This window comes from Protopterus annectens, chromosome 4.part0, assembly GCF_019279795.1.
Source record: "Protopterus annectens isolate FY-2018-M chromosome 4.part0, PAN1.0, whole genome shotgun sequence".
NCBI classification, from domain to species: Eukaryota; Metazoa; Chordata; order Ceratodontiformes; family Protopteridae; genus Protopterus; species Protopterus annectens.
This window is the reverse complement of record NC_056733.1, coordinates 790,394,321-790,421,917: the sequence shown is the minus strand read 5'-3', so window position 1 is coordinate 790,421,917 and position 27,597 is coordinate 790,394,321. Positions and strand designations below refer to the sequence as shown.

The following is a 27,597-nucleotide window of genomic DNA, read 5'->3' as shown; positions in this document are numbered from 1 at the left end:
TGTTGAGGGTTCTGCAGATGTAATTGACTGACTGGATGTTTGTGCTGCTATTACAGTCTGTATTGCTTTAGTTTCTAGTGTGGGGGATGTCGGTGGGTGTATGTAACATATACAGGTTTGTGGGCCTTGCATTTCTACATAATCCGTATATAACTGTGTGGGCTCTGTCCCTAATTAGAGAGCTAACAGTTAGTAGACTTATGTTACGGGATTGTACGTTGGGCCGTTGTTAATTGGTTTCTATATCGTCTGCAGGTGAGCTTGCTACTTGTATACCTCCGTAATTGCAGCGATATATCAAGGGATATGTGTAAGTGACAGCTATCCCTTGTATTTCTGTACCAGATATTTGCAGTCATTGTGGTTGTGTTGTTAAAAGAGCCTGTTTGCCATGGGTTGCCACCTTTTCATATGGTCATTGTTGGACACTTGCGGGACACAAAGCGGTGTTTACAGGCCAACACGTAGCCACGGTCAGTACACAGGTTAGCACATACTTTTATCCTCACTACATACCTATTGTTGTGTGATTTTGGCTACTTATCATATTGCATGTAACATTTACGTTTCTTACATACAGGCATAACTATTAAATACGACTGTTACATTATATATGGGACATATTTATGTCCTACCATCTCGGACATTTGCCCTTTGTACTGTTTTATGTCAGGACACACCTGCCCAGGGTGGGGCTGTCCCTCCTACTGTGGGACAGGTAGTAACTGTATGCCTACGGCTAGCTATACCCACACCTACTGTACTGATCTGCCTCTGACTTGGCACTAACAAATACATGTTGCGGACACACACACACATTACAGTCACACAGAGACGCACACGGCACCCTCAACGCACACTTACACAGACTACGGCACTCACAGACACAGTTGAACACAGTACCTACGTGGACCGCGACACTGGCAGCGGTGACTAACTGTCCCTTCATATCATCATACTATTACTCGCAGATGTACTGTTCCGGTACTGTGTTCTATCGGTCTTTCAGCCTCGTGTTTACGCATGTCGGTATGTTACACATTCCATGGTTGGTGGTATCCTATTTATTTGTACCTCCAAGGTGTTATGAATGTCGTTGAACTATCTATTATATTTGCAGATATCGCTGAATCCATCTATATCACCATATATCCCTCTATTGCCCTTTCTATCTGTATTATATATATGCATATGTGTACATATATATATATATATATATATATATATATATATATATATATATATATATATATATATATATATATATATATATATATATATATATAACCAAAAATGAAGCACCAAACAACCATAAAAAAGGAAATTTCACCGGAACAATAAAGGCTGGTTTATGATATAGAGTTTTGGTTCGTGTTTCTGCTTCGTATGTGCTGAATTTGGTGGATTAAAGTATTTAAAGCTTCCGAGTTGCCTGCCAGTTTGTACCTTACATTGCAAGGACATTTTTTACACCAGAAGGACAGCCTTTATTGTTCCGGTGAAATTTTCTTTTATATATATATATATATATACATATATATACATATACATATATATATACATATACATATATATATATATATGTACATATATATATATCTATATATCTATATATATATATATATATATATATATATATATATATATATATATATCTGGGAACGTGACAGGCACACAGCACCACCATATGCTGTAAGGCTCATGTACTGTTCAGGTGTTGGCATTCCGTGTTCCACTGGGTGCTTTCACACTTTTTACTATTGTGCTGTGAACACCGATGATGACATAGGGTGTGTATGTACGATCGTAGCTACAGGTTATCTTATGTGTTTTACTGCCGGAACTACTATTGTGGTGCCTTTGGTGTTGAATTACATTTGCCTGCCGTGGATTACCTCTTGACCTTCCCTTTACATTTCTGCACGTTGCACCTACCATTTTCTGGCGTGCATCCTGCAGCCTACTTTCATTTGTACTTTCCTGGACCTGGCGTATCTTGCATTATGTGTGATACTGCCGGTCTGCTGTCGGTTTGCTTTGCTCTGCTGTGTCAGGTCTCCTATCTTTGCAATCCAATACCTCCCCTCCTTTCTTTGCATTCCAGTGCCTCCCCTATCCTGTTTTGCAGGTTTCTGCAAGCAGACTTGTCAGCTGCCGTCGATTGGCCTTCGTGGGTTGATTGGTGTTGATTGCTCATTAGTACTCCAATTACCCTACTTCCGCATTTCCTTCTTTTCTTCCCCTGACCTTCCTGTTTCTGCGATTGTTTGCGGCGCGTGCGTCCGATTACTGGGTTTTGGGCACATTTTCATCCTCGTACACATGCGCTTTTGGGCACCATGTGTGCTCTCAGCTAAACGATTCCTCCCCACCCCTGTCCTGCAGCTTTGCTTAGCAACCGACAGGCCAGATTTGCATTGCTCCAATGTGCTTACTGCTACGGTGGCACACCCCTCTGCTGATGTCATATATCTCCTCTGAGCCACTCCTCGGTGTTATACCGCTGCGCCGTATGATACAACCTTCATCCGGTGGGACATTTGCGATTCAGTATTATCTGCCTCATTTGCATGGCATTGACTACTAATTCATAGTTACCGCGCCGAACACTATCGCAGGCCCTTAGCAACCCTTGCACCTTGGTTGTGGTGTTCCATGCCTACCATTGTGTATTATGCTGTAAACCTGATTTCTATTACGTTGCGATTTTATGACATTTTTATATAATTTCTTTATGTTACAGCTTCCGCACACATGCCCTGCGGTTGTGCTGTGCGTTACTGTGGACATGACATTAAATGTTGTTATTTACGTGTTGTGCATCTTTTCTTATGCCATTGGCTGTGTATTTCGCCATTGGCATATGTTAATGTTGTGATACCTGGGTCTGGCCCTCTTCCATCGCTCCGATGTTCTGTTTGGGAAAATGTAAACCGTGTTTTTTGGTTTACATTTCCGTGGGCTTACGCTACGCCTGCACCACTTCATGAATCACTATATGCCTTCATTTGCATGGTGCGACACTGCACATGGGGTGATTAGCATACCTACACCGGGGGCTGAGCAGTTCTGGCTTACGCCGGTAGTACACGTGGAATTGGATCGTACCTGAATCGCTCGACGGCCATATTTGGCATTATAACGCCTACGCTATGCCTGCACCTGGCGCAAGCTTCATGAATCCCGGGGATTGGTTAGTCATAGATACAAGTTATATGACAATGATTTAATAGCTGGAGAAATTTTAGCCAGTTTATAGAGAAATTAAGGGCCACTTAGTACAATACAAACAGGAATCGCAATATAGAGTGAGAGAAAAGCAGGCTTATGGTATATTTTTAGAGAAAGCCAGGGGAGAGAAATTCATAGAAGTAATGAAGTGAGTGAAGTAGGGAGAGCAAGGAGATTTAAGGTATGAATAAGTATTTTTTCACATTTAGGCATATAGTTTATCATGGTGTTAATCAAGAACAAAGCCAGCTTTTGGCTAGGAAGCCTTTCAGAATGGCTTTGAAGGATGAGAGGGAGGGTATTGACCTGATGGATAGAGATAAGGAGTTCCACACCTTAGCAACATGGTGTGAGTACAGACAATGCCCAGCAGATTTGATAGGTTTGTGGGCAGACAGGAGTTTTTTGTCATTGGATCATAATGACCAACTAGGAGCATAGTTGTGTAGAATGTTATTCAGTGCTGAACAAGCAGATTAACTATGGATAATTTTATAGGTGGTTAGAAGCTGTATATATGTTATTTGATGGGATAGTTCTAACCAATTTAGGCTTTTTAGTGCTATACAGTTGTGGGTTCTGATAGTGGTATTTGCTGCAAATTTAACAATTTTTTATAGCATTGTTCAAGTTTTGATTTTTGTGATGTGTGAGGATTAGTAAGGATGGGAGCACCATAAATAAGTGTGGGACAGTGATAAGCAGAGGCAAGTGTAGCTTTAATTGTGTCAGTGAGAAAGTTTTGAGCACTATAAAGCATCCCTAGCTTTTGATATATATTTTTTTCTTATGCAATTTTGCAAATGCAGGTCAAATGTAATATAACCATCCATCATCCATAATAATGTGCTATGAAAAGTAACCTCAATTGCTGCATTATCGAGAGAGGACTTTGATTTTTTTTTTCATGGGAGAGGGATTTGGGGAAAAGTGGCATTTTTTTTTCTAGGGTTCAGCATGAGTTATGAGTTACAAAGCCATGTTTCAGTTGTTGTTAAAGCTTTCTGACTAATTTTTTTGAGGTGTGCCACATTGTCAGATGTGCAAATGAGTGTGGAGTCATCTGCATACTGTATTAGGGAGACCTGTTGTGTGGATGCATGGGGGGTGTTGGTAGAATGTTAGAGGAGGGGACCAAAGGATATACCCTTGTGGTATGTCAGTGGTGATGGGGTGTTACAGAGAGAGGGTGGAGTACAATTTTATTGACTGATACCTATTGGATAGGTAGCTTTTGAACCATAGAAGGGGGGCTGAAAGACCTAATGAGGACATTTGAAATGGCAGTTTGCTGTGACACATCTAAGGAGGAGGCTAGTTTGACATTAACTCTAGCTTTATTAACAGTACATATATATAAATATATACACACATATATATATATATATATATATATATATATATATATATATATATATATATATATAGAGAGAGAGAGAGAGAGTCACTTTATAATCTCGAAATACTAAAATACCGAATTTTAGTATCTTGAGACTATAAAGTCGAAAGTGCAGTTACACAAAATTGCATAATATCAAATGCGGAAATGTCGAATCCGCGATTGTGTTGGCGCATTTGTGATGTGTGGTACGGTTTGTGGAATTAGCTGGTGATTCAGGTAAGTGGTGTTTTTGTAAGGGTATTGAGTAGGGATTTTAGTGTGCGTAGTGGTGGGTTTTGTGTGTTTGTGTGTTTGTGTGTTTAGTGCAACCTCGGAGTTAGTATATATAAGTAGTGACGGTGTGGGGGGTGCAGGAGTGCTTCCCCCGCTGCTTATAGGTAGGGTAGGTGTGTTTGTTTGTTATGTTGTGTTTGTGTGTGTTGTTTTGTTTGTTGTAGTGTAATTAGGTAGGTGTATGTGTGTTTTTTTGTGTGGTGGTGTGTGTATGTGTATGATCGCAATTTTGAATTTTGCGGTTGTGGGTTGTCTTTTTTTGAGTTTTTGGCTTTATAGTCTCGAGATACTAAAATTCGGTATTTTAGTATTTCAAGATTATAAAGTGAATCCAGCCATGTTGTGTGAGGAACTGAATTTCTTCCTGCAGGAGATAGTTTAGCAGTTGTTCTTAAATACATTTTTCAAGTATTTTGGAGAGGGGGAATAAAATTGCTATAGATCTAAAGTTAGTAATGTCTGTCCTTTGTGCAGAGGGATAATGTGTGACTTTTTCCAGAAAATGGGAATGTGGGATTCCTGGACTGACTTGTTTACAAGGATTGAGACAAGGTAGGCAGTGCTTTCAGCTGTTATTTTAAGGTATTCACTTGGAAGGTCATCAGCTGAAGTAGAGCCTGGTTTGAGTCTGGTTAAGAATAGTCATATAGGATGTGCATTGGTTTGAAGGTGAAAGTGGATGTCATGATATGTGGTTTCTGGGCAGGGTTAGGATTAGAAGTTAGGGAAACCTTGGTTAGAGATGCTATACTATCTATAAAATAAGAGTTGAGTTGTATTGCGGTTTCGAGTGATGAGTTATTGGGAAAGGGGTCAGGGCTGAATTTATGGCCAGGATGCAAGATTTTTTTTTTTAATAGCTGTCCAGAATTTTTTAGGTTTGTGTTCACTATTATTTTGAACATTATTATAGTACAGTTTTGTCTTCATTAATTTGCTTTTTAGTACAATTGCAAGGCATTCTGAAGTTTTCAAGATATTGTGTTTTATATTTTTGCCATTCTTTCCATACTTTTTCCTCTATCCTGAAGTGGATTCTACTTTTTTGGATAACCAAATTGCATTATTTGTTTTTATTCTCTTCCTTCTAGGATGTACAAGACTATTTAGGATATTCAGGAAAGTTGTACTGGAGTCATTTACAGCATCATCTAAGGGGAGGATTTTTAGGAAGTTCCAGTTAATACATGATAGGTTAGTAATGAACATTTCTGGGTCACACTTGGACAGGTTCCCTGTTGTTTTATAAGCATGCTGTTTAAGTGGATGTATGAGATGTCTGGTTGTACAGACTGGGAGATGATTACTGAGACAGTCTGACATTGTACCTGAGGTGATGTATTTGCTAAAGTTGGATAATAGAATCCAGTCTAACAGGGAATCTGATGTCTTGCTATAATGTGTGGGTCTATTAATTAGTTGTGTGAAACCAAATAAGTTCATTCTAGAGGTAGGGGAGATAGAGTTTATGTCCAACTGATTGGCATTCATATCACCTAGTGGTATTATTTATTGTGGAATTGTTAGGGATATTCAACGTAGGATATCTTCCAGTGCAGCTGTATTGTTGACAGGAGGGATATAAGGAACAGTAATACATACTTGTTTATAATTGTATAATTTCAGGAAAGTTAAAAGAAGCTCTGCTGAATTGAATTTTGGCATTGGTGTGTTGCAAGGGGAAATGTGTTAGTTGTTGGGAAATATTAAAAAAATACCACCTTTGCTTTTTATACAGCCATTACAGATTATATTATAGCCAGGAGGTATAAATTCATGGTTGTTTATGCTGGGTTTAAGCCAAGTTTCAGTTACAGAGAGAATATCCGGATTATGTTGCGTAATCCAGGCATGTAGTTCAGCAATTTTATTTCTAATGTTTCTAAAATTTATGGCAGCAAAATAGTAGATTACTGGGGCTGGAGCTTGACCAATGTAGGGTTAGAGTAGTGTGTGGAAGAGAATTGTTTGGATGTTCATTGTGATAGGTGGACCCAAGATTAGGATGAATGTCTCCTGCTAGAAGGATTTTAGTATATTCCACCCTCTGGTCAAATTATAATAGAGAGTAATCCATTTACAGCCAATACAAAGCAATTAACAGAGAGGTGCCACGTAGAACAGGTTTAAGGGACGGAAGAGTTTAAGTTACAGAAACATAAAGACAGCAGTGGAATTTTCTTAGAGTCTGTAATGTGCTTTTATTTCTGACTGGAAATGTGGCATGAGGAATAATCTTTAATATAAGGAGAGATATTCCCACATTTTGGGATCAAGGACCAAGAAAACATAGTGTGTGCAGTGAAACCTAGTATGTGGGGTTTGGAGGAGTGGACATGAATGGTTAAGGTTTCTAAGGTTGTATGTTGGTGCATATCTGAATAGTCTGGAGGCTAGTGGGGGAAGGTCTCATTCCTAATAAGCTTAAATAGTTGAGAGGTGAGTCCAAAGTCAGCACATTGTTTCACAGGTAGCAAGTTAGCTTTTTCAATGGTTTTGCAGTGGTATTCATTTTTTTGGGAGAGAGTGGTGAATCTGTATATGCATTAGAGATGGGCTGAGTAGTGGAAGCATTTCTTTTAGAGGCTGCAGCAATCATAGGAAGACTATATTCTAGCTTAGCTAGTAAGGTACCATTTCCTATGGCATTTCTATATGGTGCGGCTGAGTTAGCAGACTTAAATGGTGGATAGGCAAGTCTATGACCAGTGTAGTTATAAATATTTAAAAGCCATATGGTCAGTCATTGAGATACTTATCCCAGTTGACCGAGTAAGTGACCTGCTCAGAATTATACAGTAGACAAATGGAGACTGCAGGAATCAAACACTGGGCCACAGGAAGCAGTTTAACAGCTCATAACCCCATTCCTCTGTGCTAACTCTCAGACCTGGATCTGGATATGAACATGTAGATCCTATTAGCCCAGAATAGGAAAAAGTTGATTTCTTTGTGTGTGTGTGTATTGCCTGGATGAAGATGAAGATTTAGGAAGGGGTCCAACCAAATCCCCAGGTATTTAAAAGAAGTTTCAGTTTCAACAGTATTACTCAAATTATTGAGGATTTGTAGAGACCTGGAGAAAGAAGACAGCTTTTGCCTAGTCTGACATTACAAGACAAAATCAGAAAATATAGATACTGTATTATGATTGTCACAATGGCACTTTAAGGTAGGATATATGTCAATCCTGTATTCCTGTGCATGTGGTAAGAAATCAGGCATTACAGGAACTTTATTTACAGATGATAGATGTAGAATTATAGATCTCCCATGGAAGCATGGCCTGGATCTCGTATGATCAGTGCTGGTCGCAGTAACCCAGGTGTGTGCACGTCATCAACAGACCTGAGTGCAATGGTTAGCAGGTGTGCTGGGTGGAGAAATATTGTGATTCAGAAACAATAATGAGCTGATCCCTAATTAGCATACTTACCACACCCAGCCAGGTGAATTTGTACAATCTAAGTGCAATGGCAAGCAAAGAGTCTAATCTTACTACAGAAGAAATCTGAAGAGTTCATGGTTCCAGACCTGCAAAATCTGAGTTTCAAAACATTACCTCAGCAAAAACATTTCTGCTTGTACATGGTAAGTGTTACTATTTTTCAAATCCATTCATTTTAATTAAAGCTGCTTTTAGCTGCTATTCAACCTGTTTTCATAATAAGATGCACATTTGTCAGCAGTTATAAGTGTACTGGGAAACGTGTATTGTCAGGGGACTGCAACACTAAAGCAACTTTTGGGTGAAGGATTGTTGAGCTTAATGAGAGACACACCCATGATCACATACTCAGATCCCAGGTCAGAATTTTTTTTCAGTGCTTAGGATACAATTTTCAGTAAATGCATTTGACTGATGTATACACTGCACATATATCAGTAGCAAACTATTTTTAACATTGAAAAGAACAGTTATATCACCTTGGTCAGTTACAATAGTATGTGATTCTTTTCAAGCAGGCATCTGCTCAGTAAACCTATGTGCCTGACATTATTTAAATGTTGTGGATATAGCAGGCCTTAGGCATAGGACAACTAGGTGGCCGACTAGGACACTGCTCTAGCAGGGGCACTTTTCCAGTAATCTGGATGGTGTTGATAGACCACGATGGGAGCACAGGGTGGTGTTGGAGAGGTGCTGTGGACACCTTTTGCCTAGAGCAGTAGTTGATCAAAGGCTGATCCTGGTTGTGGATGCAGAAATATAACTGCCAGATACACACAGCATGCTATATGTCCAAGGAGGACACTGGTAGTGTTGGTATTTGTACACAAGGCTGGTAAATGTACTGTTTTCCATACCAACAGCCTAAAACAAGGCAAGCAGAAGACTACAGCTCAGTCTGCAGTGATATCCCCCTGTAAACCCAGGTTTCCTGATCCACAGAATGAGGTACTACTTCAGGCCTTCCATCTCCATGGGCTGTGGCTTTTTGGACTGCAGACAGCTGACAGCCCTACTGGGAGTGTGCCTAGGATAATATTGTCAAAAACATTAATGCAGTTGGTGGCCATAGCCGTGATTATGAAATGGTGAACCACAGGACATGTGATCTTCTAAATGCTGCTCAACAAAGAGTACAACTCCTGGTATGCGTGGTTAGGGCAAGGTCAATGGCAACAAGTGGTGGAGACATCAAGTGTACCACCTCTCACAGAGACGGTGCAGTTCCTGGCCTCTATCAGTGGGAGAGGCACCTCTACAGAGTCTCAAAATGCAGCACTGGACGTGGGAGCAGAGCTGGGAGACAACCCATTGAAGATACCCCAGATATGTAGGCCTATTTCAGCATAGCAATATATAGAAGTCAGCTGCAACAATTAGTTAATATCAAATTTATTAAAGTTGTCTGACTTACAGTATACAGCTACATCAGGGGTTCAATATGTACAGCCCACTGCACAAGGCATGTACATAAAGTATTAAAGTGCGTGTGTGTCTATGTGTGTGTGTGTGTGTGTGTGTGTGTGTGTGTGTGTGTGTGTGTGTGTGTGTGTGTGTGAGTGCGTATGTGTTCCACACAAGGAATGTGACCACTACATTCCCAGCACAGGCTGTGGACAGAGTCTCTATCCCTGCAGATTCCCAGGCTAGACACATCTCATGTAGAGGATAGGGTAATGGGGACACTATTAATCAGGAAAGTGTACTTTCCACAGTAGACAGATGGCAGAATCTGCCTCTAGTACTCACAGGCAGAGAGGTCCAAACAGGAGTGTGGGTAATAGTGCTCACTAGAGACATGGTTACTACCCTCTCCATTGGTGATAGTGTGTCAGTCACTACAATCCAAAGTATGCATAAGGCCATTGTGGAAGCACATGGTAGTACCACCACAGCCATAACTGAGCTAGTGAGGGTAATGCTGGGTGTGTATGATGACCTAGTGGAATGCATGTCCCATATGTATAATTTCTTGAATAGAATTAATTAGAGACTGGAATGTGTAATGTCTTGTCTGGCTCAGCTGCCAGGGGCTGAGGGAGACATCTACAGAGGCGGTTAACTGATACATCCAGAGATAGTAATCAACATGGCTATGGACTACAAAGATCCCACTGCCACAGTGGTAGTGCTTTCATTCCAATACCTGTTGTTGGGGTATCTACACCCAGGAGAGGACATTTGTGTAGACCTGGATGTCACCATGAGAAGCATATCTTATAGCATGATTCCTATTAGAATGCCAAAAGCTCAAAATAGCAAATAACCTAAAGGTTAGAAATGCCGGATCTCAATCTGCTTTTTGTGACATTGTGGTACAGTGAAGATTGGAATATTTGCCCTTCACTCACTGTTGTGCTCTCGGAGTTGGTATATATATATATATATATATATATATATATATATATATATATATATATAGTGGAGGGTGTGGGGGGGGCACAACTTGTTCGCTGTTTTGGGGTTTTGTTGTTCTAATATAGACACTTATAGCAGACATTGCTCAAAGTCACTCAGCACACCAGCATAGGCAACTCCTGGTAGAGCCAGCTCTCATGAGCAAGTGTATGCTTGGAATGCTGAACCCTCTGCTATACATGCCCTGGACCTGTTTAGTAGACAGAGCTGTAGTGCTGCAACTACTGTGTCCCTGCAGACCCACAAGTACACCCCCAGTACATCACACAACTCCTCTATCACTGCTGAAAGACAGTTACATTAAAGGTCTCTCTGAACTGAAATTTCACAGAAAAAACACATTTTTACTTTCATAGTACAAATGATTATACCCATGCCCTGCGCTTTGCACATTGTTATGTCTGAGGCACAGTGCCACCAGCTTATGCATAGGTAAGCACAGCCTGGTGTTTTCACATGCATCACTTTTACTGTAGTGTATCTGCTTTACTGTTGCGTACTGTGTTCTGAAGCTATGTGCAGTCCGCTGCCCCTTTGCCAGTGCCATGGCATACTGTACACCTCTGTTTATCATGGCCATCCCCTGCTGTGGGCTCCTCCCCTAACTTCTCATCTGACTCAGCCTCCACTGCCTGGTGTGCTGGGGGTTGCTGGCTCAGCAAGGGTCCATGCTACTTAACAGCTTACTAAATATGATATTATGTAACATTACACACAATGACATTATTTGTAACTGCTTACTAAATATGATATTATGTAACATTACACACACTAACATTATTTGTAACTGCTTACTAAATATATTATGTAACATTACACACACAGGGAAGTTGGCATAATGGTTAACATGTTTACCTTACAAACATGAGGTGCAGGGTTTGATTCTCACATGGGGTAATTGGCTAGGCTGAAAATGGCCCATTAGGGCAGTTAGCCTCGTACTAATCTATGAACCTAATCTATGAACCTATGAACACTGACATTATTTGTAACTGCTTACTAAGTATGATATTATGTAACACTGCACATGCTGACATTATTTGTAACTGCTAAGTATGATATTATGTAACACTGCACACGCTGACATTATTTGTAGCTGCTTACTAAGTATGATATTATGTAACACTGCACACACTGACATTATTTGTAACTGCTTACTAAGCATGATATTATGTAACACTGCACACGCTGACATTATTTGTAACTGCTTATTAAGTATCATATGTAACACTGCACACACACACTGACATTATTTGTAACTGCTTACTAAGTATGATATTATGTAACACTGCACACACTGACATTATTTGTAACTGCTAAGTATGATATTATGTAACATTACACATGCTGACATTACTTGTAACTGCTTACTAAGTATGATATTATTTAACACTGCATACACTGACATTATTTGCAACTGCTTACTAGGTATAATATTATGTAACACTGCACACACTGACATTATTTCTAACTGCTTACTAAGTATGATATTATATAACACTGCACACGCTGACATTACTTGTATCTGCTTACTAAGTATATTACATAACACTGTAAACACTGACATTATTTCTAACTGCTTACTAAGTATGATATTATGTAACACTGCACACACTGACATTATTTTTAACTGCTTACTAAGTATGATATTATGTAACACTGCACATGCTGACATTATTTGTAACTGCTTACTAAGTATATTATGTAACACTGCACACACTGACATTATTTTTAACTGCTTACTAAGTATGATATTATGTAACACTGCACATGCTGACATTATTTGTAACTGCTTACTAAGTATGATATTATGTAACACTACACAGGCTGACATTATTTGTAACTGCTTACTAGGTATGATATTATGTAACACTGCACACACTGACATTATTTGTAACTGCTTACTAAGTATGATATTATGTAACACTGCACATGCTGACATTATTTGTAACTGCTTACTAAGTATATTATGTAACACTGTACACATTGACATTATTTGTAACTGCTTACTAAGTATGATATTATGTAACACTGCATACACTGACATTATTTGTAACTGCTCACTAAGTATATTATGTAATACTGCACATGCTGACATTATTTGTAACTGCTTACTAAGTATGATATTATGTAAAGCTGACAGTATTTGTAACTGCTTACTAAGTATGATATTATGTAATGCTGCACACACTGACATTATTTCTAACTGCTAAGTATGATAATATGTAACATTACACACACTGACATTATTTGTAACTGCTTACTAAGTATGACATTATGTAACACTGTACACGCTGACATTATTTGTTACTGCTTACTAAGTATGATATTATGTAACACTGCACACGCTGACATTATTTGTAACTGCTTACTAAGTATGATATTATGTAACACTGCACACACTGACATTAGTTGTAACTGCTTACTAAGTATATTATGTAACACTGCACACGTTGACATTATTTGTAACTGCTTACTAAGTATGATATTATGCAACATTACACACATTGACATTATTTGTGCACATATGTAATGGTCATACCACAGGGTATCACCGGATGAATCCAGACAGTGAAAGTGTGCCTTTAGCAGCCAAAACACATGTCCAGTAATGTTTTTGTTTCTAATTGATATGGATGTAGCCAGTGTCTGTGTTTGGTTCTATGGATTTCTTATGGGTGCCATGAGACAGGTTTCCAGGGTATATCCACTGGGATAGGTACTCCATGATTCCAGCAGGGTTGCAGATGAGGCTGACACATCTTGAATTGTGTCCTTATTTACACAGGACCAGTTCACAATGTCAGTGTCATGGAATCCATGAAATGCTAAGCATGGTAAGATGAATCTGTGCCATCAGGGGTAATGTTGAAATCATCTAGCATGAAACAGCATCAACAGACTCTAGCAGATATGCATTTAGTAAAGCTGCAGCAACTCCTAATGTAACTTAGTGATTTTTCTCAACCTGAACATGAGCATTTGGTCAGCTTCAAATGTACAGCTGATGTAGCTCCTATGCTCAGTATATATACACGTTTGAATTGTTCCACCATCTTGTTTTGGCTCATTAATATACACAGAGATGCTTATTTTAATAACATTACTCACTGCCATTTCATATAGCCATTAGAATATAACATGCCCAACCAAGCAGCTTAGCCTGGCCACAACTCAAAGCCATTTTTTTCTGAACTGCCCACATCCTGCATGTGGCCACTCATTGCACAAATTTCCAGACCACAAAACAGCAATTTTTTTAAATCCTAAATTCCCCTGCTACATCAATACACTTATAATGTACTTGAGAAGAAATACATTTACACTGATTTGTATTTTCAAAAATACATGACTTTTTATTGCAGACAAACTGCTGATCTGATATTTATTTGTTGAGGGTTGAGGTTCACAAGCAGACTTTGAAGATTTTTATGGCAGGTTACAAACACACTACAGCACCATGTTCTCTCATATGATGCTCTGAAAGCTGCCAGCCCAGCTAGCTAGAAATTTGTAAATAATTCTATGTCATTTGTGAATATTAATATGATCCATAGGCTTCTCTTATAAATGTAAGAGAACTGTATGTTATGTGCAGAGCTTCAAGAATGTAACCACACTGTACCCTACTGGAAAAAAAAACAGAGTTAACTTGCAAACTCTAAGAAAATAAGTGAATTGTTTATGATGGTGGTTATCTCAGCTAGGAGAATGAATGTCTGCAGCTAGAAATTCTTTATATTGTCTGGAAACAGAAATAATTACAGGTTTCAAAGATAAATGTGTTTAACTGTTTTACAACTTACAGTTCCAGGTAAAGTTCTGAAAACAAAGTATTTTTGACGCAGAGGTGACAAAGAATGATGTAATCTGAGATAACCCAGCAGAAATGTTTGATAGTAACTTAGGAACTGTGTCAAAGAGCAAGTTTGTGATTTTGTATTTGTCTTTGGATCTGACAACATCCTCTCATCAGCACTTGTCCGGCTCTGTAAGTAAGACTTAGATTACAGTGATTTTTCTTAGATAAAGATAGGAACTTAGTAAGATTATTTTAGATGCTTTCGATATTTATGTGAGACTGTCCTGCAATGTTGTTTTAAAATATTTCCTGTGATTCTGAACTCTGTTGTCACTGTATTGAGTTATTGAGAATTGTTGTGTGCTTCTATTATTTATTATTAAATATATTTAAACCTTTTAATTGTGGCTGGTTTGTTTACAGAAATTTAAGCTCTTAGAGTACGTGCCTGTATTTGGTGACACTGTACAGGCCACTCTTAAATAGCCTTAGTCTTGGACACATTTACCATTTGGATAATAGTAACATTACACAGCAGAATTGGTCACCCTTTGTAAGGGCCTTATAGTAGCTGATAAAGAGCTGGTTGGTGGCAGTGATAACTACCTTTTAGTCTGGGCAGAAGGGGGCATAGCTAGTAAACCTGTGCCAGCATTTCCCAGGAGTGTGCATGTGTTTGTATATAAATCAAATCTCAAAGTGTGTGTGGGGGGGCTACTTGGGCAGGGACACAAAGCACTGGTTGGACAGAGAAGATGCTGGAGGTTTTGGCTTGACCACTCAGCTGAGATCTTAACCCTATAGCTGTGCCAGTGGGGAGTCTTACTGGGGATCTGGAGAAAGAGGTAGAAACCAGCCCCAGACTGACTGTGATCTCTGTGTGCTCTTAAAGGAAACTGTACTTTACTGTGTGTGTACTTGTTATCCTCCCAATGTGCATGTCCCTCACTGGTGCTAGTGGTGAGGATTGAGGATCCTTGATTACTGGGCCAGTGCAAGGGTGTCACATATTAATTGTTTGGTAGTGGTGGAATAGCCACATCACATATTAATTGGTTGATAGTGGTGAGATAGCCACATCACATATTAATTGGCTTGTAGTGGTGTGGATATTGAATTCCTGTAGCTTGTGTACAGTGATCACTGAAGGTGCTTGTACTCTTAATCAGCCATGCAGTGAGCATTCAGAGTTCAGAGGAGTATGGCACGCTGACAAGGAGCCAGTTGGCTGAGATGTGCCAGGCTAAAGGACTGGTGCATGCCAACCTGACTAAAGCAGACATGATTGCAGCTTTAGTCACAGCTGCATCAAAAAATAGCAACCAGGAGGACAATCAGACTGGCCATGGGGATGTACAACTCTCAGAGAATGGACAGCTCAACCTTTCCACAGAGGACTTAAAAATCCATCTGGAGTTAAAGAGACTTGAGCTAGAGGCCAATCATTTGGAAATAGAGGCAGCAGAGAGACTGAGGTGTCTAGAGACTGAGGAAAATGAGAAACTGCTACACCTGGAAGCTGAGGAGAAGGTGAGGCAGAGGCAACAAGAAAAGGAGATGCTGACTCTTCGCTAGAGTCATGGAGGTAATGGGGAAGAGAGTAACAAACCCCAGAAGCAACAAAGATCAGGAAATTTCTTCCACAATTTACAGAGAGGGATAATTTTGGTAGTTTCATTCATATGTTTGAGAGGGTATGTAAACAGTATGATGTTGAACAAAGGATCTGGGTATGTTTCCTGACCCCCTTACTCCATGGCAAAGCTGTAACTGTTATTTCCAAACTGTGTGATAATGACTGATTAAATTATAATGTTATACAGAATTGTTTGCTAGAATTTTTTAACTTAACACCTGAAGCTTATAGGAAAATGTTTTGTGAGCAAAGACGCCAGGCAGATGAAAGTGTATGTGAATATGTTGCTAAACTAAGCACTTATTTTCATAGGTGAGTGAGTGGATGTCAGGTCACCACTTTTGAAGAGCTGGCAGACCTTTTGGTGAGGGGGAACAAGCCCTTACACTTTGCCTGAAGACATGAGAATCTGGTTAGCTGATAGACAATGCCTTACTGTAGATGAGTTGGGGAAGAAGGGAGACCTATACCTACAAAGCAGGACATCTCTGCTGCACAGGAAATGCACACCCAGTGCTGCTCATGGGTCTAAGGGAACCATGGTGGGCAGCCCAGACTGCCCCAACAAAATCTGCCAGTAGCAGGGGAAGCCACTAGTCCAGGTGCACATCCAGGATCTAGGGTTAAATGTTTTAAATGCAACCAGTGGGACCATATAGCATATAGATGTCCATGAATCCAAGGTAGAGAACAAAAGATGGAAGAGCCAGTAAGTGAGAATGACAAAATGCCAACAGTAGGTTGTCTTGACTTGAAACAGCAAGGGTACCAAACTACCACCATGCAGATGCCCTGATAGGGAATGATTTTGATAATGCAGTACCATGTGTTCATGTAGTTACACCAAGTCAGGCTTGGAGACAAGCATGTGGGTCTGGTAGCCTGGGAGACACTGAGACAGACTGCACACTTGCAGCCAGGACTGGTGAGGTGGTTACTTCATGGAGGGAGCTACCCTGTAGCAGTGAGACTGAAGATATGCCACAGCTGGTTGTAAGTACTGAAGTTCCCTTGGACAGAGTGACTGTAAGGGCAGAGGTGAATAATAGTACCCAGACTGACAGTGAGGCACTGCTGTCAGAGGATACCAGACTTCCTGTGGAAGGGGAGCTGTGAAGAGTTACAAAGAGAGAGCTGAGACAGGCTCAGCTATCAGACCCTACATTACAAGGCCTGAGGGAGGTAGCTAGTGAAGGACCTGATTTTCAGGGGAAGGGGGAATCTGTATACTGGGACAAATGGTTACTGTACAGAGAGTGGACCCCTGAGGAAGGGCTATAGGGTGACAGAATACAGCAGTTCATAGTGCCTAGAGCCTACTATCTGGCACTTCTAGCCATAGCCCATGATATTCCCTTTGCAGGTCATATGGACATAAAATGAACAAAGAGGTGTATTATGCAGAACGTCTATTGGCCTGGGATTTCCAGAGATGTAACAGGGTACTGCAGGACCCGTGAGCAGTGCCAAAAAGTAGACAAGGCAAGAGACAAGGTGAAAACTCCTTTGATGCCTTTGCCTGTGACTGAGGAGCCATTCAGAGGGTAGCTATGGATATTGTGGGGCCTCTGAGTACCCCAAGTTCCACAGAGAAAAGGTATATTCTAGTGGTTTTAGATTATGCTACCAAATGTCCTGAGGCAGTGGCTCTGTCCTCCATTGAGGCAGAAAAGGTGGCAACTGCTTTGTTAGAGATTTCCAGCAGGGTAGGTTTTCCAAAAAAATTACTGACTGAGAGAGGTGCAAATTTCATGTCAGACCTGCTGGATTGTCTGTGGAAGTACTGTAGGGAGTAGCACATAAAGACCCCTCCCTACCATTCCCAGACTAATGGTCTTGTTGAGAGGTTAAACTCTACACTCAAGACCATGCTACAGGCATTTGCAGACCAGTTTAAGAGGGACTCGGATAAATATTTGTCCCATCTGTTGTTTGCTTACAGAGAGGTGCTCCAGGAATCCACAAGTTTTTCATTCTTTGAGTTGTTGTATGGGCATAGGGTGAGAGTACCTCTAGATTTAATTTGAGATGAGTGGTAGGGTGAGTATAAATCTCAAAAGGAGTCTGTTGTGGCATATGTCCTTAACCTCACGACAAGGCTCAGGGAACTAACTCATGGGCTTGGCCCAGGAGAACCTGGCAGAAGGCCAACAGCAGAAAAAGTCCTGGTATGATAGGAATGCTCTAGCTAGAGAGTATGGCATAAGGCAGCAGGTAATGGTTCTCCTTCCTGTCAGACATAACAAGCTGCAGGCAGCTTGGGAGGGACCCTACAAGGTGGTAAAGAAGGTCAGTGATGTTAACTACATGAAAGAACTGCTAGGCAGGAGGCAAGGACACAAATTGTACCATGGTAACATGATGAAACCTTACCATGCCCTTGGGCTGAGTATTTGCAGTAGATTGCAGGAAGAGTCTGAGGGGGATCTGGTGACTGATCTCCTCAGTGAAGCTCGGACTGACACCTCAGTGGAAGGAGTAGCAATTTCCCAGCAGTTATTCCCTACCCAGGTTCAAGAAATCCGAGCAGTGTTACAGGAGTTTGGGGACAAGTTCACTTGTTAACCAGGGTGCACCCACCTGGTGCAGCACCATGTGGATACAGGACCCCAAAGGCCTTTTAAGCAGGCTCCTTATAGGGTGCCTGACAGATTCCAAACAGACTCTGAGGGAGGAGATACAGGAGATGTTGGAACTAGAGGTAATTCAGGAGTCCAGCAATCCCTGGACCTCCCCAGTGGTGCTAGTACCAAAGAAGGATGGCAGCACCAGGTTCTGTGTGGATGAGGCTAAGCAGTTCTCTCTCTTCTGCTTGTTTGTTGAGATATATTTTCATAAATTTCATGCTTTTTAAATAAATAAATAGTGTACAAACAACAATTAATATCGATTTACCTGCACTAGACAGTGGACAAACATCAATATACTTGTGTTTGCCAATGTGAAAGCTTTAAGCTGTAGTCTTTTAATATTTGAATGTAGCATAGTTTTGGAATTATTAGTGTAAATATGATTACATACCTGTCAGATATACCTCATTACCTGCAATGTAACTCATTTGAGGTTTTAAAAAGTTCAAGTTCCTTGAATTTTCACATTGAAAGGGTCTATAACACATTCAGTGTTAGGAATTTTTTTTAATTGATATCCATGTTAAATACAACTCAATCATGTTAGTTCAATAAAAGGCCTTTTATAAGCAAAATCATCATATTTTAACGATGAGCTTCTTAGTTGAAGTTGTTAGCAGGCTGTTAATGTGTTTCACATTTTGCCCATTTGTTCCTTATTATAAGAGGAACTGTTCCTCATTTTGGAGATGGAAGTTTGAGAGTTATGAATATGAACAAGCAATATCTGATGCCTACAAAGGGGCGGCCATGGTGATGCAGTGGTTAGTGTTGTCACCTCACAGCATGAGGTTCTCTGGTTTGATCCTTGGCTGGGGTGCTTTCTGTGCGAAGTCTGCATGTTCTCCCCGTGGTCACGTGGGTTTCCACCGGGTGCACCATTTTCTTCCCACATCCCAAAGACATGCTGTAGGTGGCTTGGACACCCTAAATTGGCCCTAGGCATGAGTGCATGTGTGAGCCTTCCATTGAAGGTTAGGTGTCAGGCTGGCAACTCAACACCATAAAAACTCTACTGCCAATCATGAGTGAACAGGTGACCTGCTGTGGTGACCCCTAACTGGGAAAAGCCGAAAGAAGAAGAAGAAATACTGCATTTATCTGCTTATTTATTTGTTTACTGAAAATTCTGAGCTCTCTCTCTCTCTCTGTCCTCTCCCTGTCTGCAGTTAGTTTATTATTCTCACTTCATTGTTATTCAGTGTAGAAGTCTTAGCCTAGAGGGATTCTCTGTGCCTTAAAGTCTTAGTCCCTTATCTCTAAAATTACTTCTGCTAAAAAGTTGCATACTGGAGCTGTTTGGTTAGCTTTTGCATACCCTACATCATCTTTATTACAAGCTGAGATAAGTACAAACTTGCAGTGTTATAAGATAGTACTGATTTTCATTTTTCTGTTTTTTGTTTCACTGAATATTGTGTGAAAAATGGTACTGCATGTATCCACTTATTTATATGTTTACTGAAAAGTCTGAGCTCTCTCTCTGTTGTCTCCCTGTCTGCAGTTATTCTTCTCACTTCATTGTTATTCTGTATAGAAGTCTTAGCCTAGAGGGATTATTTGTGCCTTAAAGTCTTAAGTCTATTATCTCTGAAATTACTTCTGCTGAATAGTTGCATAGTGGAGCTTTTTGGTTAGCCTTTGCATACTCTACATTAACTTTATTACAAGCTAAGTACAAACTTGCAATGTTATAAGATAATACTGAAATTTATTTTGTCTGTTTATTGTTTCATTGAATATTGTGTAAAACATAGTACTGGATTTATCTGCTTATTTATTTGTTTACTGAAAATTCTGAGCTCCCTCTCTGTTGTCTCCCTGTCTGCAGTTATTCTTCTCACTTCATTTTATTCGGTATAGAAGTCTTAGCCTAGAGGGATTCTCTGTGCCTTAAAGTCTTAGTCCCTTATCTCTGAAATTATTTCTCCTGAGTTGTTGCATACTGAGCTGTTTGGTTAGCCTTTGCATACCCAACATCAACTTTATTACAAGCGGAGATAAGTACAAACTTGCAGTGTTATAAGATAGTACTGAATTTTATTTTTTCTGTGTATTGTTTCATTGAATATTGTGTTAAAATAGCACTGCATTTATCTGCGTATTTAGTTATTTACTGAAAATTCTGAGCTCTAGCTCTTTCTGTTCTCTCACTGTCAGCAGTTGATTTATTCTTCTCATTTCATTGCTATTGGGTGTAGAAGTCTTAGCCAAGAGGGATTCTCTGTGCCTTAAAGTCTTATTCCCTTATCTCCAAAACTATCTCTGCTGAATAGTTGCATACTGGAGCTGTTAGGTTAGCTTTTGCATAACCTACATCAACTTTATTACAAGCTGAGATAAGTATAAACCTCCAGTGTTATAAGATAGTACTGAATTTATTTTTTTCTGTTTTTGTTTCATTGAATATTGTGCTAAAATAGTACTGCATTTATCTGCTTATTTGTTTACTGAAAATTCTGAGCATTGCCTCTGTTCTCTCCGTGTCGACAGTTAGTTTATTTTTCTCACTTCATTGTTATTTGGTGTAGAAGTCTTAACCTAAAAGGATTCTCTGTGCCTTAACGTCTTAGTCCCTTATCTCTGAAACCAAAATTGCTGAATAGTTACATACTAGAGCTGTTTATTTAGCTTTTGCATACACTACATCAACTTTATTACAGGCTAGGATAAGTACAAACTTGCAGAGTTATAAGATAGTACTAAATTTTATTTTTTCTGTTTATTGTTTCATTGAATATTGTGTTAAAAATAGTGTTATATTTATCTGCTTATTTATTTGTTTACCGAAAATTCAAATCACTCTCTCTGTTCTCTCCCTGTCTGCAGTTAGTTTATTCTTCTCACTTCATTGGTATTCAGTATAGAAGTCTTAGCCTAGGGGGAATCAATGTGCCTTAAAGTCTTAGTCCCTTATTTCTGAAATTATTTCTGCTGAATAGTTGCATACTGGAGTTGATTGGTTAGCTTTTACAAACCCTACATCAACTTTATTACAAGCTAAGTACAAACTTGCAGTATTATAAGATAATACAGAATTTGACTTTTTCTCTTTATTGTATCATTGAGTATTGTGTTAAAAATAGTACTGCATTTATCTGCATATGTACTTGTTTTCTGAAAATTCTGAGCTCTCTCTCTGTTCTCACCCGGTCTGCAATTAGTTTATTTTACTCACTTCATTGTTATTCAGTGTAGAAGTCTTAGCCTAAAGAGATTCTCTCTGCCTTAAAGTCTTAGTTCCATTTCTCTGGAATTATTTCTGCTGAATAGCTGCATACTGGAGCTGTTTGGTTAGCTTTGGCATAGAAGTCTTAGCCTAGGGGGATTCAATGTGCCTTAAAGTCTTAGTCCCTTATCTCTGAAATTATTTCTGCCGAATAGTTGCATACTGGACTTTATTGGTTAGCTTTTACAAACCCTACATCAACTTTATTACAAGCTAAGTACAAACTTGCAGTATTATAAGATAATACAGAATTTGACTTTTTCTCTTTATTGTATATTGTTTATTGTTTCATTGAATTTTGTATTAAAACAGTACTGCATTTATCTGCTTATTTATTTGTTTACTGAGAATTCTGAGCTCTCTCTCTCTCTCTCTGTTCTCTCCTTGTCTGTAGTTAGTTTGTTCTTCTCACTTCATTGCTATTCAGTGTAGACGTCTTAGCCTACAAAGATTCTCTGTACCTTAAAGTCTCAGTCCCTTATCTCTGAAATTATTTCTGCTGAAAATTTGTATACTGGAGCTGTTTTGTTAGCTTTTGCATACCCTACATGAACTTTATTACAAGCTGAGATATGTAAAACCTTGCAGTCTTGTAAGATATTACTGAATTTTATTTTTTTCTGTTTATTGTTTCATTGAATATTGTGTTGAAAATAGTACTGCATTTATCTGCTTATTTGTTTATTGAAAGTTCTGAGCTTTCTCTATTCTCTCCCTGTCTGCAGTTAGTTTGTTATTTTCACTTCATTGTTATTCAGTGTAGAAGTCTTAGCCTAGAGGGATTCTCTGTGCCTTAACATCTCAGTCCCTTATCTCTGAAATTATTTCTGCAGAATAGTTGCATACTGGAGCTCTTTGGTTAGCTTTTGCATTCTCTACATTAACTTTATTACAAGCTAAGTACAAACTTGAAGTGTTTTGAGATAGTACTGAATTTTATTTTTTCTGATTATTGTTTAATTTAATATTGTGTTACAAATTGTACTGCATGTATCTGCTTTTTTATATGTTTACTGAAAATTCTAAGCTCTCCCTTCCTCTCTTCTCGCCCTGTCTGCAGTTAGTTTATACTTCTCACTTCATAGTTATTTGGTGTAAAAGTCTTAGCCTAGAGGGATTCTCTGTGCCTTAAAGTCTTAGCCCCTTATCTCTAAAATTATTTCTCCTAAATAGTTGCATACTGCAGCTGTTTGGTTAGCTTTTGCATACCCTACATTAACTTTATTACAACCTGAGATATGTAAAAACTTGCAGTGTTATAAGATAGCACTGAATTTTATTTCTTCTGTTTTTTTGTTTAATTAAATATTGTGTTAAAAATAGTACTGTATTTATCTGCTTATTTATTTGCTTACCGAAAATTCTGAGCTTTCTCTCTGTTCTCTCCCTGTCTTCAGTTAGTTTATCCTTCTCACTTCATTGTTATTCGGTATAAAAGTCTTAGCCTAGAGGGATACTCTGTGTCTTAAAGTCTTAGTTCCTTATCTCTGAAATTATTTCTGCTGAATAGTTGCATACTGGAGCTGTTTGGTTAGCTTTTCATACCCCAAAATCAACTTTATTATAAGCTGAGATAAGAAAAAAACTTGCAGTGTTATACCATAGTACTGAATTTTATTTCTTCTGTTGATTGTTTCATTGAATATTATGTTAAAAATAGTACTGCATTTATCTGCTTATTTATTTGTTTACTTAAAAATGTTGTTCTCTCTCTATGTTCTCTCCTAGTCTGCAGTTAGTTTATTTTTTTCACTTCATTGTTATTCGGTGTATAAGTCTTAGCCTAGAAGAATTATCTGTGCCTTAAAGTCTTAGTCCCCTATCTCTGATATTATTTCTGCTGAATAGTTGCATACTGGAGCTGTTTGGTTAGCTTTTGCATATCCTACATCAACTTTATTACAAGCTGAGATAAGTACAAACTTGCAGTGTTATAGGATAGTACTGAATTTTATTTTGTTCTGTTTGTTTCATTGATTATTGTGTTGAAATAGTAGTGCATTTATCTGCTTATTTATTGGTTTACTGAAAATTCTGAGCTCTCTCTCTCTCTGGACACTCCCTGTCTGCAGTTAGTTTATTCTTCTCACTTTATTGATATTCAGTGTAGAAGTCTTAGCCTAGAGGGATTCTCTGTGCCTTACAGTCTTAGTCCCTTATCTCTAAAATTACTTCTGCTGAAAAGTTGTATACTGGAGCAGTTTGGTTAGCTTTTGCATACCCTACATCAACTTTATTACAAGCTGAGATAAGTAAAACCTTGCAGTGTTATAAGATAGTACTGAATTTTATTTTTTCTGTTTATTGTTTCATTGAATATTGTGTTAAAAATAGTGTTATATTTATCTGCTTATTTATTTGTTTACGGAAAATTCAAATCTCTCTCTCTGTTCTCTCCCTGTTTGCAGTTAGTTTAGTATTCTCACTTCATTGGTATTCGGTATAGAAGTCTTAGCCTAGGGGGATTCAATGTGCCTTAAAGTCTTAGTCCCTTATCTCTGAAATTATTTCTGCTGAATAGTTGCATACTGGACTTGATTGGTTAGCTTTTACAAACCCTACATCAACTTTATTACAAGCTAAGTACAAACTTGCAGTATTATAAGATAATACAGAATTTGACTTTTTCTCTTTATTGTATCATTGTATATAGTGTTAAAAATAGTACTGCATTTATCTGCATATGTATTAGCTTTCTGAAAACTCTGAGCTCTCTCTCTGTTCTCACCCCGTCTGCAATTAGTTTATTCTACTCACTTCATTGTTATTCAGTGTGGAAGTCTCAGCCTAAAGAGATTATCTCTGCCTTAAAGTCTTAGTCCCATTTCTCTGGAATTATTTCTGCTGAATAGCTGCATACTGGAGCTGTTTGGTTAGCTTTGGCACACCCTACATCAACTTTATTACAAGTTGAAATAAGTAAAAACTTGCAGTGTTATAAGATAGCACTGAATTTATTTTTTCTATTTCTTGTTTCATTGAATATTGTGTTAAAATAGTACTGACTTTATCTCCTTATTTATTTGTTTACTGAAAATTCTGTGATCTCTCTCTTTCTCTCTCTTTCTCTCTCTTTCTCTCTCTTCTCTCCCTTTCTGCAGTTAGTTTATTGTTCTCACTTCATTGTTATTCGGTGTATAATTCTTAGCCTAGAGGGATTATCTGTGCTTTAAAGTCTTAGTCCCTTATCTCTGAAATAATTTCTGCTGGATAGTTGCATACTGGAGTTGATTGGTTAGCTTTTGCATACCCTACATCAACTTTATTACAAGCTGAGGTAAGTACAAACTTGCAGTGTTATAAGATAGTACTGAATTTTATTTTTTCTGTTTATTGTTTCATTGAATTTTGTATTAAAACAGTACTGCATTTATCTGCTTATTTATTTGTTTACTGAGAATTCTGAGCTCTCTCTCTCTCTCTCTCTGTTCTCTCCTTGTCTGTAGTTAGTTTGTTCTTCTCACTTCATTGCTATTCAGTGTAGACGTCTTAGCCTACAAAGATTCTCTGTACCTTAAAGTCTCAGTCCCTTATCTCTGAAATTATTTCTGCTGAAAATTTGTATACTGGAGCTGTTTTGTTAGCTTTTGCATACCCTACATGAACTTTATTACAAGCTGAGATATTTAATTTACTTAGCCACATGCAACCAATGTGATGCGTTTTATGTTGGTTTAACCAAGAGACGGTTACGTGACAGGATGTATAATCACTGCTATGATATTAGGAAAGAGAAAGACTCTAATGCCCTAGCTAAACATGTCATGGAATACACCAACCATAGTTTTGGCTTTAAAGTTTTGGAAATGTTGCCCCACAATCTTAGAGCAGGAGATAATAACAACCAGTTGGCTATTAGAGAACTGAATTGGATTTTTACCTTGAAGGCTCATATAGCTCCTGGCATCAATCATTCAGTATCTGTGAAACCCATTTTGGATAATCGGAAAAAATATTGAAAATTCAACAAGTACATTAAGTGGATTCATCAGTTTTATATTTAGTAGTTGATCTATTAAGATATCACACCATTTGCATTTTTTAAAATACATGTATTTATTGGTTTTTTGTTATATTCATTCTGTGAGTTATGTTGATATAGTTATTTACCTAAGTCATTTTATACGTTAGAATTTTTTACTAGTGAGGTTGGTTTTAATGGACTTAGTGTTTTGTCCATATTTTATGAGATTTTGTTATGATCTGACAACACTAATATGGTTTTTTGTGTTCAGCTGTTATCCACATTAATATATGATGAAATCTGTGCACATTTGGCACTTAAATATTTATCATCCACTTGTTCTGGTAGTTTGCGCTGAGTTTTGAAACTCCGAATGGTTTAATAGTGTCTATATTTCTCCCTTGATAAGTTTGATCAAGGCTACAGCTCATTGCAACATATTTCTATGGATATTTTTTATTATAGAGTCACCGGTAACAACGGTGGATGTTTGGATGACATCAAAGGAGTATGTAGCTGATTTTGGTCACCGGAAGAAATGAATGGTTAGACTTTTGTTTTTTGGTAGCTTTGATGGAATTTTTGACAGCTGTTGGAATGTGTGAGCAGCGTCTCATATAGTGAAGAGCGTCGACTCTTTCACATATATTTTTTGCTGTAATTTTTATATCTATTGACATTCTAACAATCATTTTTATTTATTATCAGTCACGAGAGCTTATTGGTTGTTCGGACAATTTTAATCAGCGATGTTGCTAGATGAGATGTATGTCTGAATATCTGGGACCTGGTGATTGTTTATGTATATATATATACTTTATTAATTATTTGTTGGGAGACCTTGACAACATTTATTTAGTGCTATTGTCCGAAATGGCGCACTAGTCTCGTATTGTTTTATGTTTGTGACAGCATTGGATGCAGTTCTGTAGGATGCATTATTAAGCGGTGTTTCTGCTTGCTTTCATACTGTCATTTGGTTCCGAATGTGGAATTATGTATCTGGCATCTTATGTTATTTTATATACGGACTCTGGTCCACATCTTTATGAGTTGGATGTTATAACCCTGTATTATGTGAACAAGTAGAGCCGTTGTACTATGAGTATGTGCTCCGTAAGTTGCAAGACAGTACGGTTTGTCTCTAATTTATTCAAACAAAATTGGCTTAGGGTTACAAGGTTTTCAGCATGTTTCTCATTATGTTTTAGTTGAGTGATATTTGTTTGATGCATTATATCAAAGAACCATTGAAAACTTGGCGTTAAATGAATTTTGAGAAATAATATCTACAAGTTTTTCAAACTTGGGTCATTGCCGTTTTAATTACAACATAAACTGTTCTAATTAGTAATTAATTGAAACTTGGCGTTTTGAGTTCCCGCTAAAAAGTTATGTATAAAAACAGTTTATTTGTTTTCATTATTTACACCTGATGAAGCGTAGTTTACCTACGTGAAAGCGCTTGTGTGGTTTTATGGAAGAATAAAGAACGTTTTTATCCTACTTTTCCGTGTGGTGACTCCTGTTTGGATCTGTTCTTGACATTTTGGCTGCTTTG

At 38.4% G+C, this 27,597-nt stretch overlaps 1 protein-coding gene across 1 annotated transcript in view; it reads right to left on the bottom strand.

Annotated features, from left to right (window-relative positions):
• Positions 1 to 27,271, bottom strand: part of PIWIL1 (piwi like RNA-mediated gene silencing 1) — a 949,244-nt gene extending 921,973 nt beyond the window's left edge. Inside the window, exon 1 of the mRNA XM_044069793.1 lies at positions 27,215 to 27,271. Coding sequence (XP_043925728.1) covers positions 27,215 to 27,271 — 57 coding nt within the window. The remainder of the gene's footprint in view (positions 1 to 27,214) is intronic.
• Positions 27,272 to 27,597: the final 326 nt, after the last annotated feature.